Source organism: Panthera tigris, chromosome D2, assembly GCF_018350195.1.
Source record: "Panthera tigris isolate Pti1 chromosome D2, P.tigris_Pti1_mat1.1, whole genome shotgun sequence".
NCBI classification, from domain to species: Eukaryota; Metazoa; Chordata; class Mammalia; order Carnivora; family Felidae; genus Panthera; species Panthera tigris.
In genome coordinates, this window is record NC_056670.1 from 22,678,796 (window position 1) to 22,695,872 (window position 17,077).

The 17,077-nt window shown below is 38.4% G+C and overlaps 1 protein-coding gene across 2 annotated transcripts in view; it reads right to left on the bottom strand.

Moving 5' to 3' along the window:
- TMEM26 (transmembrane protein 26) overlaps positions 1 to 17,077 on the bottom strand; it is a 47,747-nt gene extending 30,670 nt beyond the window's left edge. For both annotated transcript variants that reach the window (XM_007095830.3, XM_042960455.1), the window contains exons 1-2: positions 16,819 to 17,077; positions 1,237 to 1,315 (exon numbers count right to left, since the gene is read on the bottom strand). In XM_007095830.3, coding sequence (XP_007095892.2) covers positions 1,237 to 1,315; positions 16,819 to 17,009 — 270 coding nt within the window. In that variant the 5' untranslated portion in view covers positions 17,010 to 17,077. The remainder of the gene's footprint in view (positions 1 to 1,236; positions 1,316 to 16,818) is intronic.

Sequence of the window (17,077 nt, forward strand, 5' to 3'; positions counted from 1 at the left end):
CTATCTATTGTTACAAAAATATTTTTGCCACAGACATAGAGATAGCCTATGACTTTAATACTTTTTAAATAGGAGATTTAAGGCAGATAAATGTTTTCTTTATGCCTGTTTTATTGGTATGTGCTTGTGGAATTCTTCAAAAATAGTCCATAGAGTTAAATTCCCCTGTGTGTACCTAAAATTTGGAACATTTTCCAGATGCAGTTTGAATATCTGAAACATACACAAGAAGCTTAACTTTACTATAAAATGATTGACTGTAGGAAAGAAATCTGTATAGGGGCAAAGTCTTATCTTGACTAAAGCATTTTATCAGTAAAGGTACTAAAATTATACCATAGCTAAAGTTCATCTGTAACCTAGTTCCTTTATCCACGCTCTGAAGATGTGAAGTCTGGTCTGGAATCTGATGGGATCTGCCATCCACAGTATGGAGCCTTAATAACAACAGATTGTGAGACCATTCCAGAGCCTGAGACTTAGGGTTGCCCATGTGAGAAGCAACTCGCTTAGCAGCTCTTTCTTTATATATAGATTAGGGACTCTTATTGGAAACCACTGTTTATTTTTTAAATCAGTGTGGTCCTCATACATATAGTCCACCTTTCCCAATGGTGGGTGCCATACTCCTCTCCTTTACCCTGAGTGTCTGGCTCCAGAATAGAATTCCTATTTCACTAAAACAGATCATAGGACTTTAGGACTCTCAAAAGGGAATCTTTTATAATCTGTAAGGCCTAAATTTTAAGATAGACTATTTCAAATAGACCCTCCAAGTTTGACTGTATTTACATAGCAGGGTATAGACAATGGGTTTCTATTTTGTTTTTTCTATTTTTAAAAATATTTCAGAGGATGCTGGATTATTGAGCCCTGCCCATTCTTGGTACAATATAGAAACTCATTAAATCTGTAAAGTTTAAAACCAAATTTTTACACACAGCCTGCCCCCCCATATAAACTCTAGCATATTTGGAGGTTAGGGGGTGCTTAGGAACAAGATCTCTAACATAAATTGTTAATTAATTATGCAATTTTAAATCTTAAACAAATGTAACATTTTTATTGGTTTTGACAGATTGTGAATTCACTTTCTTTTGCTAATGGCCTCTTACTTATTCAATTCTTGATAACTCCAATTCCTCTGAGACATGCATTTCTGAAACAAATTGGATTATAGTATGAAAGTAGTTTATTGATGAATTTTCCACTTTCCTACTTTCCAAAAGGCCATACCTGGGTCTCATGGTGCATTTCAAGAAGCCATAATGATGGAACAATGCTAATCAGATAGATAAATATGGCTGGTGAAAACCTGTGGAAGAAGAGAAAAAGATAGTTTAGTTTTTACAAAAAAAATTTAAAGAAAACAAAACAAATGCACATACCCTGATCACATCCAGTCAATCCTCCTTATCTCAAGTGTTCATTTCAATGGGGAAAAAAGCATTATGTGATTTCTGCCATATGGATTATAGAGAAACAAAGTAACTGCAAAAGGCACTAGCAGCTGTCATTCTCACTGAATTTCTAATCCAATTAATAGAAGTTAATTTTAATACGGTTTAATGGGACCCTGCCAAATAGTTGCAGGCACAAACTGGATATTTTGTGTTTAATATGTTTTACAGATAGCAAATACAGCAACAGTAAATCTTATTGGATTTCTCAGCATTGCAATTTCAGGAAAATTGGCTGCATTTTTTAATATTAACCTAGAATTCTGAAAGCTCAAATAGTAACATCCTGCTAGAACACAAAAATCAGATGATAATGAATAGGAATGAGCAAAATCTACTGACTGTATCTGCTAGGCCTAGTGAAAATAAAAATGCAAACAAACAACAACACATGAAGTGCTTGGTATTTTTTTTAAAGCTATCTACATTCATTATTTCTGGCTCAAAATTCCGAGGGCAGTTCAAATAGTGGGCCTTTATAATAAAAAATAATCAGTTTCAAATATCAGTTTTGCCAGTGACTCTCAGTTTGCTTCCTAATCCACAAAATGGGGACAGTCACTGTATTAGTCATCTTGGACTGCCATACCAACATACCACAGATTGGGTAGTTTAAACAACAGAAACTTATTTTCTCACAGTTCTGGAGGTTGGTAGTCTAAGATTGGGGTTCAAAGATGATTGGGGTTTGGTGATGTCTTTCTTCCTGGTTTTTAGAAGACACCTTCTTGCTGTGTCTTCACACGGCCTTTCCTCGGGGCACATGTACTTCACAAGGAGAGAAAGAGAGATCTCTCTTCTCCTCTTAAAAGTCTATCAATCTTATTGGCTTAAGATCTTACCCTTATGACCTCATTTCCTAAAACCTCTATCTCAAAATAGAGTCACATTGGGGGTTAGGGTTTCAACACATGAATTTATAGGAAACAGAATTCAGTCCATAGTGGTCACATTTATCCCATAGAGGTCTTTATTATACTTTCTGTAAAGAATGCCTAGCAGAGGTAGGCACACCATAACAGGTAACTACTATTAATATTTTTATAAGACATTATACAATGAAAATGTGTCCTTAGAACTTTGAAATAAGAGAAAAATAGCATACTTTCCAAATTTATTTCTTCAAATTGCACTTCATTTTAGATTGGACTATTGCTTTATAGACCATCTCAAAGTCAAAATTGTAAGCTAATGTAATTTTATTAAAATACTTATAGTATATGCATGTGGTGGTTTAAAATGACATAAAAATTAGAAATGCTAATTCCTCAATAAATATAATTATTCAAGATGAATTGGTATTAAAACCATATTATTGTAACCCAGGAGAGAAAAGTGACCAGACCTAAGTGGAAGAAAACATCTAGAATGGACTTTTTAAAGAAAGGCTCTTAACCCTTTCACTAATATTGCCTTTTAACTTCTGGGGAGAAGAAAGAAAGGACAAAAGAAAGTGAATTCTTTAAAAATCAGTATTTAATATAGAAATTCCTCCATCTTTGATTTCCTGCAAAGAACCAATTTTGAAACAAAGGCTATAGGTCATGATATTATTGAAATCTTGGCAGATGGCTGGGCGATGGAGAGATAGCAAAAGCCCCATGGTTGAACATCCGCCTAAAAAAAGGGGGGGGGGAATTAATTCCTTGACCTTACATATCAAGGGAAACATCAGGAGAGAGTATTTCCTTTGTGTGACTAAGAAAGGAAATGATTTCCAGTCGCAAGGACATTTGGGATATGTAAATGTTTGTTCTGCTATGTCAAATGTCCACTGGACTGCAGTTTTCTTGACTCTCTTGGGATTAATTTTGAGATTGACTCCCCTAACAATGCCATTACAATAATATCTAAGGAAATTCTGGACTGAACATATGATAGCTCTTAAACAAGGTTAAACAGATAACAACAACTCTTAACATCTATGCATGAGGCTTATTTCTATAATTGAAAAATAAAATACTATCCCATTTCAAGATACTTCCTCTAATTAGGAATCTGGTTATATCAAAACACCAAAACTAAAAACTTCAAGATCCAAGATTTTCTATGTTGCCTGCCACAGAAAATCTAAATTCTGTAATCTGATATTCAAAGCCTCGATATTCTAGTCTTTCCACTTCCCTTTTCTCTTCCTGTGTCATAGCCCCAAAACAAAATAAAATTTTTTCTCTAAAGTTCCCCTCACTTCAGTTCATCTTCACAGACTTTTTTGACATAAGTGAAAAGGAGGTAGAAAGAAGCAATCGCACCGAAAGCCCAAGAATTTATCCTATTCAACTCAGTCCATAGCCTTTCTCCTCACATGTCCCATCCTCTTAACCCTACACCTGAGAGGATTTGCTGGAATTTCAGGAAGCTTCCAGGTAGAGTTATTGATGAAATGCACAGCACCCCAAGGTAAATAATAGCAAAGCAGCATCAGGAGGTCCCTTCTCTCCTTCCTCTCCTTCTAATTCCCTGCAGCAGGCAGTGGTCATTGTACAGCTGAAATTAAATTAAAACAACAGCAAAACTTATGGAGAAAATAGAAGTCTCAATTATCTAGGGAAGTGTTAAAATGTGTCTAAATATATTGTATTTTGGATATGAGGATTACATTTTAGCCATATATAGAACAAAGTGTTCCATGCTCCGTTAGCTTGATTAATCTGAGAAGAGAGGTTCTGAAATGGTTTTAGAGCAAATGTCCTCCCAAATTATGACTGCCTGCTATGGAATGCTGTCCTCTTACATCTCTACCCATCAACATCCTACCTGTATTTCAGAAGCATAGCAGGAATTAATCTTAGCTTATATTTCTCCCGTGACCCAACATATTCTCCCCTATTTCATGGTTATGTGTATATAAGCCTTAGCTTTCCTAATAAAGTCTCCTTGAAGGGAGATTTTGAGTCTTCTATATATTTATGTCCTTTCCCTCTTACTTCTCATTCATCTTTTCCTCTTCTCAGTGGTATCAGGTGTCTTACTAAGTCTTTGATAAATGCTTACTAAGCACATCCTTAAATGTTTAATCTGTGAATTTACGAATAATGGGAGGACTAAGCAAATGGAGGGAATGAAGGGTACTAGCATCTACCTGACTTTTATTCCCATTCCATGAGATCTAGTATGCTCCCGGAGTGTGTCCCTTGAGGAATTATTACACTGCAGTAGAAATTTCACAAACCTAGGAGACCCAAATTTGAATCTTGTCTCTTCCAGGGTAGTGGAATTCACTACCTTCCCTGCGACTCAGTGTCCTCATCTATAAAATGGAGACCATAACACCCACCTCCTAGGATGGGTGTGAGGATTAAATGAGGCAGTGTGTGCCACAGGCCTGATGGCGTACATGCTTAATACATGTGAGCTACTCCCTTGTCTAGCCTCCGTTCTACAAGTAAACTCACAGCTACATAACTGGTACCTACCCAGAGGGCACCAGTTCAGAAGACTGTTTCTTCAACCAACTCACAATCAATCCTATTTTCAAACTATAATTCCCCAAACTAAAGCTATTTAAGACATCTTGAATCAAAGGAAATTGTTTGCGCTGCTGAGGACAAACTCCACATTCGATGTTAAGGCAATTACTGTTATACAGTTGTGGTATACAAGCATGGCCATTTGCCCATGATGACCTACAGAATGTTGCACGGTCGGGGCCCGGCCTAACTCTTGGGCTTTGTTGTTTGCCATTTTTCCTCACTGTGCTCCTATAACATTGCTTTTCATTCATTTCTGGAAAAAACCTATGTGTCTTCCTAACTCAGGTCTTCACACATGTATTTCTCTCCCTTGAAATATCTCTTTACTCCCACTTTTCAGCCGTGTATCTCCATTTCATAGCTCATGTCAGGTATATGGAACTCTACAGAAAAACTTTCCTTGTCCCTCCAGTCTCAATTAGATTTCCTTGTCATGCTTGTCTATAGCACTCTTCACTTTTTCCTTATAAGTCCTCAAAATTTATGACTGTATGTGTGTGCATGTATATGTGCATGTTTCCCATCAGTTGTCTCCTGGCAGTTGTAGGTAGTATAAGCACAAAAAGTGTGAGTGCATCATTATACCCTCAGGTCCTCCCACAGTACCTGGCCCGAGGTGGGTTACCCATAAATATTTATTGATTTGATAAGGCCTTGGTTGATTTTTCTGTTTTCTATTTTCTTGACAATCTGTTGCTGGTTTAGCTAGAAATTTCATCTTAAAATATCATCATAAATGGAATCTTATCAGAAGTTTTACTGAAGAAATTAATTATTCTGTTCTTATATGAATATAATATTGTTTTGCTACTATGAAAGATTTAATATTTCAAGGTGACACTCTAGCCACTACTTATTAGTTAGAAGGTTTGCTATATTCTTGATCATGCATTGTCAGTGCAATTCACTTTTGGAACCAAGGAGAATCTGAACTCTAAAAATTAAAAACTAGACCTGACCCCACCTTTTTCTATGTAATTAATCAAATTGTGTGCCTTTTCTTAGGAGCTACCAAATAATTTTACTTCAGTCTTTATGTCTTAATGGCATCAGAAGTAAGTCAATGCCAAGTATTTTGTACGAAGTCTAATACCATAGAAGGATCTAGCCAACCCAGAAATAACTTAAGTCAGGTTTCTGGATACTTGTTTTTAAATATAAGATACACTATTTATTCACAAGCTAACAAAAACTGATAAACTTATGATCAAATTCAGAAGATATGTCCAAGCAGGACATTTTTATAAAATGTGTACTACCCCATTACTAATCCACTATCTGCCCTTAGAGACTCAGCTTTACTATAATACCAATTCCTACTACTCTGTCAGAATACCGAATGTGTGCAACATTAATACTTTAGTGACAAATTATTTGAATTAGCTATTTTTTAAATTAATATCTTCCTAAATATATTATTTCTCTCCACAGAAGTTTGGTATTTTAGTTTTGGTTTTGAAACTTCAGGGTTTATCCACCCTATCAGTTCTTATTAAAGTACATGGCAGGAGTATCACCTATCTTGAAGGTTTTTTTTTTCCCTCTATTTGTTTATGTGCTCATTTGTTTACCAAGTAGAGATGTTTATTTCCTACATACTAGACACTTCCCTGAGCTGTTAAAGGTCAGGGAAGCTTTTTTTCAGTTCGTTTAATCCAAAAATATTATTTATCATAAAAAGTTGTCATTTCAACAAATTACAGTATTTTTCACAAAATGATTATTTCATGACATTTAATAATTTGGCCCTACAAAGGGATCTTATTTACCTTAGTTCACCATTAGTCTAAAATCAGGATTCCATTTTATTTTTTCTAAAAATGAGTTAGTGCTTCCTTATTGAGAAAGTAAGATTCATTCATCTCAGAAGCATATCACAATATAAATAAGCAAATAGAAAAATTAACTATCCTATTGCCCACGACCCTGTTTAGCTTTCCTCTCTGCAAACAATGAGGATTCTAGTCTTCTAATCATACGCATGAATCAGAAAATAGATAATATTTAAGTGAAGCAAAATAATGCTCCAAGATTACTTCAATGTGGATCATGATTTTACTTGTATCTCATTCTTCAGTATTCCCTACTCTAGAAAGGTGGATTGGAGTTGTAAGGATACTAGTTTCACAATCTCACGTTCAACTGCCTTGAGTATCCTCAATAAAATTTCCAGGGCATTTTATAATAATAGGCCTAATTTCATGGAAAGCAAGAAACTGGGTCAAGATACCCTTTCACAAGCCCCCAAAGGGTATCTCACAGTTTAAGGATTGTCTGCCCTCTTTCACGCAGACTGCTTTCTCCAAGTGGGCCTTAACATCCACGATTTCCCTCTGGGCTGCTCATCAAGGGCTTTGTGTCAATACAGAGCAGGAAAGAGTGGCCAATATGACAGCCTCAGCATAAACCTCCAAATGTGCCCAATGCTCTTGCAGACCACTGAACCTCTGAACACTTGGGAAGTCACTAGTTCAATTCCAGCCCCCACCCTTTTGGTGGCCTTCTTAACTAGCTTACCATAACCTCACAATCACCTCCCTCCCAGAGCCCTTTGCCTGTGCCCGCCCACTAGGGAGGGGAGGAGGCCAAAACTAACTGGGCATTTACTCATGAGACCTGCCCCTAAAAGGAAAAATTTAACAAGGAGTGTGCGTGTTTTAATAGGTGCCAAAATCAGATGATGGGTTTGTCTGTCTGATCTTATGAGAGAGCGGACTAAGCACAAGAACAGAGAGCCTGGGAGGAATTTCATAAGGGCTGGAAATACCCCCTGCAGTGGAACCATTCTTCATACCTCAAAAGCCCTTTAAAAAATGCCCACTTTTAGACTTTGCAAAGAGAATACTTCCAAAGGTGAATATTAGGGCTCTTAATTGTAATTTTCATTGATTGCTGCTGCTGGTTGTTTTTTTTAAATAAAGTCATATTCCCAAATTATGATATAAGCTGGCAGCAAAATTAGTACTATATACTTCACTTAAAATTTTCCAAAAGGTTACCTAAAGCAAGAACAAGCTTTATTAAAATTGAAGTCGCTCACGTTCAAAACTCAGCAGTGTGCTTTAGGACGACTAAACAAAATCTGCATCAATTTTAGGATCTATGTATTATTTTTCTCGTGGAAAATTTCCGAGGCAAAGAAAATCATGGCATCTTCTTAAATGAATTGGTTCCAACTAAAACCCTGCCATCATGATATTGCCTCCACCTGAAAAGCCCTTCTCTCTTCTCTACACTCTTGTAAAACCCCCAGCTACTACAGAAGCTCGTACATAAATCACTTACCTGAGAAATTTTCCTTGTCTAACAAGCCTACTGTACTGATCATATCTTTATTCTGCAGACATTCTGCAGTCTTGGGCTTAATTCGTGGAAAATTATTTTGTTCTCAGAGTGTTGTTTTCTCCTGTTCCCATATAACTGCCTCTATTTTATATTCCTTCAAAAACATCATTATAGCACTTAGTACAATAAATGATTGTTTAATGATTAAGTGAACTTAAATGTTAATGACTACAGGAATTGTAATGGTCTCTGAGAGGATAAAATGCATGATGGATGGTATTTATGTAATGCTTTAGCTTATTTCATTCTATAAAAGACAGTGGTATTTATTTCTGGTCTGTAGAAGAGATTGTTTCTTTACTTTGGGACCCAAAATAAAGGCACTTGAGATTTTTCCTCCTCTTCTGTTTTGTTTTATATCCTATTTTGATTTTACAAGTATGTCTGCTTGTGCAAGTATGTCTCTGAGCCACGTCCGTGTGTAGTCTGGACTTTCCCAAAGTCTGCACTAGGCAAAATCATCCCAGTGCTCATTTTCAGGTCCCCCAGAATTTTACCAACCCAAGTTTGAAAAATAGAAAAATACTTTGACCCTTTATTTGCTATCGGGAATCCTTGATCCTAAAAGTCTATGTAGTTGTATTTTCCACAGAGAAAACCCAATCTGATGTTGAATGCAGAGCACAAGAAATAGGCTGATGGAGTTCAGTGCTGGGATGGAGACTCCTTCTCTGAGGTTTTGCTTCCTCCTTTGCCAGGAGAAGCAAGAATAATACCTCTGGGGTTATGGTGAGGACCAAATCAGGTAATGTGGACAATGTGAATTCTTGGCTCAGTAAATGTGAGGACTCAGTGGATGCTAGAATTGTTTTTTGATTTTTTTATAACTAGTTGCGACCTTAGATAAGTGATGGAGTCTTGCTGTGCAGCAATATCCTCATCATAAAATGGGAATGAAGATTAAAACTAACTCATGGGGCACCTGGATGGCTCAGATGGTGAGGGGCCTCAACTCAGGTCATGATGTCACAGTTTATAAGTTCAAGACCTGGATCGGGCTCGCTGCTGTCAGCACAGAGCCCGGTTTGGATCCTCTGTCCCCCCTCCCTCTGCCTCTGTCCCACTTGTGCTCTCTACCTCTCAAAAATAAATAAACCTTAAGAAACTTTAAAAAAAAGATAAAAACTAACTCATAGGGCTATTGCGAGGATTCCCGGAGATAATGGATGTAAAGCAGGCTTGCAGTATTGTTAGTACTCAGTAATTGATAACTGTTTCCACCCCCATTATCACCATCACCGTCCCCTTCATCATCATACTCATCACTACTGTTAACACACTGTCAGAAAATGGCACAGCCAATTTATCAGGAAGCTATTCGAGGTGGATTAAAACAGGTGTGTGAGATAGGAGGCTAATTCAGGGAAATAAGAAAGCAAAGGAATACTGAAGGACCCAACAAGGGCTGGCAGCTGCACTGATGGTAGAGAGGACTTTTTCCCCCCTAAGGAATATTAATTGTTATTCTGATAAGTGCACAACATTGTTAGCTGTATGCCAGCTGGCTCTGTGAGGTCAGACAAATAGAGGATAAAATATAATACCCCTTCCTAAACAACTACTGTGGATTCATACTCAGAGAAAAGAAACAAAATCAGGCGGCGCCTGAGTGGCTCTTGTCCGTTATGCATCAGATTTCAGCTCAGGTCATTATCTCACAGTCCATGAGTTCGAGCCTCGTATGAGGCTCTGTGCTGACAGCTCAGAGCCTGGAGCCTGCTTGGGATTTTGTGTCCCCCTCTCTCTTTCTGCCCCTCTCCCGCTCATTCTCTGTCTCTCAAAAATAAATAAACATTTAAAAAAAATTATAAAATCAGTCCCCACACTAGCATTTTATACCAACAATCTGTATGTCCTTAATATTATTTCCATGTGACTTTCAAAGAACACTTTTTGATACTTGCATATAAAAACCCTATTTTATTTCAAAACAAAACACTGATTTTTTTTTAACAGAATAATGTAGATACCCTAGATCTAACTCTTCTGATAACAGTCCTTCAGAGGACCTTCTGGAGTAGTGAGGGATGTGCACGTGAGGCGGATAAACCTTGATGGAAAAGTGAATGTTCCACTGTTGGAAAAGAAGTTAAACTATTCAGATTTGTCCTGATGCTGAATGCAAATAATGGCACTACCATGAGAAAGGGAAGTGCATGGAATTTAGAAGTAAAGATATATTTATACTGACTCACGAGAGCTGCCCACACCAATTTGCACTTTGCTTCTCTTCCTGTCAAGTACAAGAAGTTACAAAATATTATAACCATAATTTTCAGTTCTAAATGTCTCAGTTGAACATACTCATGGAAAAAGCATGGGCATCACTTAATGGTTCAGTTTCCTGGGGGTCCCATTCTTTTAGAATTATTATTAATTATGCAGACACAATTATTGCTTTCGTCCCAAGTCCACTGTGAAATAAAAGAAGAAAATACGCCTTTTTCTTGGGAGTGAAGCACGGCTAATTCAAGTGAGGGTAAGACTCTTCTTAACCTATGACTCAGATCACTAAAAACAAAGTCATTTGCTGCTAACATTCAATGTGTGCCTCCAAAAACATGCAAATTTAAGTCATCCTCATGCATTGGGCTCAAGGTTCAGGATATAAAACACACACACACACACAAACACATGTGAAGACAACAAGTATTGTAAAACTGTACACACACTGCGGACAGGGCTGATAAACCCAGTGCACTGTCGGAAGTGTTACTAGAATAACTAAAAAGCTAGAGAGAGGTTTCAGGAAATCGGGACAGCAAGTGCAAACAATAAAAGAAATAGTCTATCTGCAGGGAGAATTTCCAGTGTGCAAGTTGGCCATATGGAAATCACAGGGTCTGCTTCTAAACCCTTTTATTTCATCCTCTCTGATAGCCAAAAAGATGAGCAGGAGAAGAATGCTTTTATTTCCCAACTTTCTCGCTGGCATTTTTGTAAACAATTTTGATGAACAATTTGTCGAACACTACAGAATTACATCAGACAAAGAATTTCTCCTACACTACCCAAGACTCCTTCAAGATCAGGCTTCATATGGCATCTGTCAAGTCTAGGTTTCCATCTCTGCTGTTGAACCTTCCAAATACAATTGAGTATTCAAAACAGATTTCATTGAGCTTTTGTTTTTTTGTTTTTTGTTTTTGTTTTTTACAAAATTGGTTTGAATTTGAAATCATTTAGGATAGAATCCCTTCTGATTCTTAATTCATCTTTCCTATTTTGAGTTCGGAGATACCCAGATATTTGCTAACACATGATGCTTCAGATAAGATATGGTAACAGTATAAAATCCAGAGGGAATTTTTCTGTGTTGGCAAAGGACATGGGGAAGAGTAGAGATAAGGAAGAGTAGAAAAGAAAGCAGGTTTTATTTGTCTTCTGGGGGTGTGTCAGAAATGTCCCAGGGCACACTTAACTCTTCCCTCTCTCTTTTGTGTTTCCCTGGCTCTTCCCACACTGGCTTTTCCTCCTAACAGACTCAGCTCAGATGCTGCCTCCCCAGTGAGGCTCTGACCACCCACTGGAATCTTCCCCTGCTGCTTCATCCATCTGGAACTCCTGCCACTCAAGCCTCCAGAGTTCTGATCACTCATTTGTTACTTACTAGCTCACTTGTTTATTATTTACTTATTTTCTGAGTCCCCTGACCAAATGTGAGTTCCCTCCGGGGAGGATTTCACCCGTTTTATTCACTTCCATATTCCTGACACTCAATGTCTAACACATATTGGCTGTTTCAGATATTTTTGTTGAATCGAGAATGATAAGGCTGTGTGCTTCCTCCGGAGAAATCTGCTCAAGTCTCCCTACATTCACCTCCCTCAGGATGTCCTTTACCTACACAGCCTTTGCACTCCTGTCTCTTACCCATTTTTCCTGATCCAGCTCAAATGCCATGACATCGCTTGTCTCTACCCACCCCATCCCCAGTACACTTCGTCACATCTTTTCTCCTCTAAACTGTTGGACTCTTAATACCTCTCCTCCTTCAGTTGATTTCACAGCTCTGTGCCTCAGTCTCCTCACCAAAAAATGGGGGAAAACAGAGAAACAGAAAATCGTTGTAGTTGCTATTAGGGTCATGTGGGCTAATCTGTGTAAGACACTTAAAAGAGCCTGCACGTCAACAAATGCTAAATATTCATAATTATTCTTATTCCCACACATTTGAGCACTTAATCAAAATACTACCCTTTATTTTAAAATCTCAAGTGTGTTTGTTTTCAGTTTCTTTTGCCTATTCACACAGTGTCTAGCATAGTATTGCATGTACTTATTAGGTGATTCAACAAACAGACATCTGATTAAACTCAATAAAGGAAAAAGGAAAGAGAGATAATGAAGAAAGGTGACCAAATAAGTGAGGTATTTTATTAACTCAGTTATATTTACCTTATATGCTTAGGATTCTGAGGAAGAAAGCTCAGTGCTTAAAATTCTGTACTTTTACCAATAAATTAAACTTAGATTTCTATTTATTCTTAGATACCTCCTGCTTTCGTGTGAACAGGCTTCAAACTTGTCACAGTCTTGGTCATTTCTCTAACCCTTGAAAAATACCTGATCGGTATTGGCAAAAAATCAACAGAAACATCGTCTTGTGCTTGACTTTACCTAAATGGTAATTCATGGATCTATTGAATTGTTAACTGGACCATAGAGAATAAAATCAAGAAACAATACAGCAAGTGATACTAGTCTCCATCTTAAAGAAATATAAGTGAATATGCACATGAAATCAATAAATACCAGGTGAAAAGGAGCGAATTCTACTAGCACACATTTATTGAGCTTAACAGGGGATGTGTCCGTTGGCTTGCCCTCTCTATTCTATAGGATTCCAACACATTAAACTTGTCCAACTGTAAGTTATTAGTGTTGATGTAATGTTGCTGTCCCCCGACAGCTGAGCTCAGCAGTGCTAGTTCCATGTTTCCTTTCCAAAGGATAGCTAAAGAAACATTCTTTGGACAAGTGTAATATGTTTGCTATGTTTTAGGAAACTTTGTTCACATTTTCCTCTATAGCTCAATGTATCATTCCATGATTTCTGTGAGTTTGATTTACTTGGGGCCACGTGCAGATTTTAGTAAAAAGAACAATGTTCAAACTAGCTCTGAGTAGTCTAATGGAGTTCATGGATCCGATGTTCCAGAAAAGAATCATTCACCTCTTGTGTATACAGACCTTAATCTACCATTCAGGCATTATTTTATTGGTTGATTGAGTTTAAGTATGGGAAGGATTCATCTTCTTATTCTTCTTCTTGACTTATAAATGGATAATTATTCAATTGATACAAAGGATAATTCTTTAACAAGTTTTTTAAAAATTTAGCCTATAATACACATAATTCTGTAACTTTATTCTCCTGACAACATACCATAGACATCCATCTAGGTCAATAGCTAAACTCTAGCTCATTATTTTTAATACCAGTAAACTATATATAGTGTGAGTATGTTACAATTTTTCAAACAGTCATGATAGATAATCAGGTTGTTTTTAGCTTTATTTTCTACGTACAAAATGGAAATTAATATTTTATACATATGCCTTTACATATGAGTACTTTTGGATCTATAGGGTAGGTTCTAAAATGTAAGGCCAATGAATCAAAAAGCATATAACATATAGATCTGCATGTAGATAGATGGATAGATGGATAGATCTGCATTTTCCTGTATACAGATATAGACACTGTCATAACATGTACTTATCTCTTTATTTCATCAGTCTTGATTTTCTGATTGAAACTGTTTTTTAACAATCAAATATAACAAAAACTATGCCTTGCCTTACTCAGAAAACTTCAGCCCAGAGAAGAAATATGTCCCAAATCAAATCCTTTTTCATTGTTACCATATTATATCAGGGATAATTTTCTATATTTTTCTATGTTTTTTAAGCATCCCATCTTCTGACTTTTTTCCTTTTGACAGAATAGTGTGTGAACTTTGTCCACCACAAAAAATGACCACATTTGCAGACTCATAGAAAAAAGCATTTGGTAAGATCAGTAGAACAAAGCATTATCAATCACATTTCTATTTACATTATTTATAAGGACTCACTTGTTCCTGAAATTTTATAAGCCAAATCTACTGTTTTCTTTGCTTATTTTAAAATGTTAGTCTAGATATGGAGCCAGCACAATTTTTCTGAATTAGTGCTATAATACACAGTATACATCATTGGACTGTTCTGAAATAAAGGTGAGAATATTTTTTTTTACTTTTTGATTCTGAATCAATGGTTTATTGGCCAGTCCCTCAAGTAAAGTTGTTGGACTTGTACAGACAGAAAATGTGTCCAGTTGACACAAAGTGTTTTTTAATAATAAGAAGAAAAAGAAGAAAAACCCTAGGATCTAGAAAAAAACACTCCTTTTTTATTCATTGACTATCAAATATATCATTTCATTTGATTTATAACAACCTATATGTATTTATAGATGAGGAAACTAAGGGTGAGAGAAGTTAAGTAACTTGCTCAACACCTCAAAGCAAGTAAGTGGGAAAGCCCAGATTACTCCATTTTTCTTCTGATCTTGAGACCATACATGACTACGTCCCCAGTTCCCTATTTAACTCTACACATTGATCACCCATTTTTGCCCCAATCTCTTTCCTCTCTTAGTGGTAAGTTACATACCAGTCTGAATCAGCTGCCAATGATGGTATAGACATGGGGGTAAAGTTTCAACTGGCTACAGTATTTCTATACAACTGAAGAGGAATTTTGACTTAACATGAGCTAAGGCCTCTGGTTTACTCTTGGAGGGAGTATATTTGGAGGGAGTATGTTGAGGGAGGATATTTTAGGGCTGGTTGAGTTGGTCCTTCCTCTAAGGTTGACATTTCTCCCAGAAGCTGTGATAGTTGGTGACAAGATTATCTTTCATGGAACACTTTTCAGCCTCAGACCTCATGCTCCTGTTACAGAAGGTATTTTCTACCCTAGCATCTTAAAACTGATCAGTAAAAAACTAAATAAATCTCACATGACCTGCTGCGTGAACACTTTCCTCCGCTTCTGTTTCTTTAACCCTAAGGCTTATTGGGGGAAGCTAATGCCATTTTTTTTTGAGGTTCTTAAAAGGTACATTGGAAAGTACCTCAAATCTCTCCTGCTTAACAAGCTGTTCATAGTGAGAGGGAGGGGTAGTAACATTCCAATCCTTATTTTGTTATATTAGGATTCTACTTGAATAATTTTCTCATTGATAATTCCAGAAATTTTTCAACAGTGGAAAATTTAAGCAAGATTCACATCATCTTAAGAGACAACAGGATCTCATCCTTGACCTGTCACGAAATACACAGCCTTTTGCAGCTTAATCTATAAAACTATAGAGAGGGGTTTTCTTCCCCCTTAATTTGGTGGCTAACTATAATGCCATCGTGTATGTAACATTTGAATTGACTAATAATATTTTCTTGTAGATTAGGTATTTTTAAAAGTATCGACATATGAAAACACAGACTTACTGGTGGTTTTTGTTGTTTTGTTTTGTTTTTGTTTTGTTTTTACTAATGTATATAGCATACATTTTACTGAATTTTTATGTGACCATAATTTTAGTTTTTAAAAATTAATATAGGAAGAGGCCTAACTTGGAGAACTTTGGGATGAAAACCTCCTGGGAGTGGAGGGATGGAGGTGGAAACTCTTTGTAAATGGCAAAATAATCTTTTTCTCAATTCTTCTATTGCCATTCAAATCTTCAGGGAGCAAATAAAACGTCAGGCAGTTCTTGCAGGTTGAGGTTGCGTGGCAACCCTTCTTTGACAAGATGAACTTACCATTAACCAAGCTCCGAAGGAACCAGGACACCTGAAGCGGGTGCCATGCCAGGGCCCCCGGCTAAAGGAAGCGAAGAGGCACAGAAGTGCTTCGAGGGACTTCTCACCCTGGGAGATTGTTCTATGCACACAAGCTCTCACAAAAGTCGCTGGTGCCCAGCGAAACGTATCCCCACACCTGCATGCGAATGCACACGCACACACCCCAGGGAGCAGGGCCCATGGACACCCCCTTGCCCCACGACTCCCCAATGAACACGCACACAGCCCAGGGAGCAGGGCCCATGGACACCCTCTTGCCCCACACCTCCCCCTCTCTGGAGCCATCCCCACACCTGCATGCGAATGCACACTCGCACACCCCAGGGAGCAGGGCATATGAACACCCCCTTGCCGCACGACTCCCCGTCTCTGGAGCACCTTCTGTAGAGCAGGCAAGCGCCTCCTTTCTTTTTTCACATCTCCCAAGTTACCAAACCTGGGACCGGGTGACACCGGGCAGCAACTGAGCCTTCCCTGTGTAGCCCTGGGACCGCGAGGTACTCCGGCGGGTCCCAGAGATGCGCAAGGTCTCGCGCTCCTTGGAAGCTCCGGGCGAGGACAAAGAGGGTCCGTACCCGAGTAAGGAATCGGCGGGCTGCGGGGAGATGGGTTCTTGGGCTGCCCGCGAGCTGTAGGGCACAGCGCCCAGGGACTCCGCGCGCCCGCCCTTTCCCGGGGTGCGCTCACCATTTGTAGCCTCTGCCGCGCTTGAACTTGAGGGTGAGCCCAGTCTCCAGAAAGAGCAAGAGGTTGAGCAGCGCGAGCAGCCAGTACAGCGGCTCCTTCTTCACCTCGGTCACTCGCCAGACCCCAACCAGCGAGTGCAGCAGGAACAGCAGCCGGGTGGCCAGGGCGTTGAGCAGGACCAGTCCCTCCATGCCGGCCCGCGCGCTCTGCCCGCCGCTGCCCCCCGCCCGCGCCCGGCCGCCCCCCTCGGGAGCCCCGG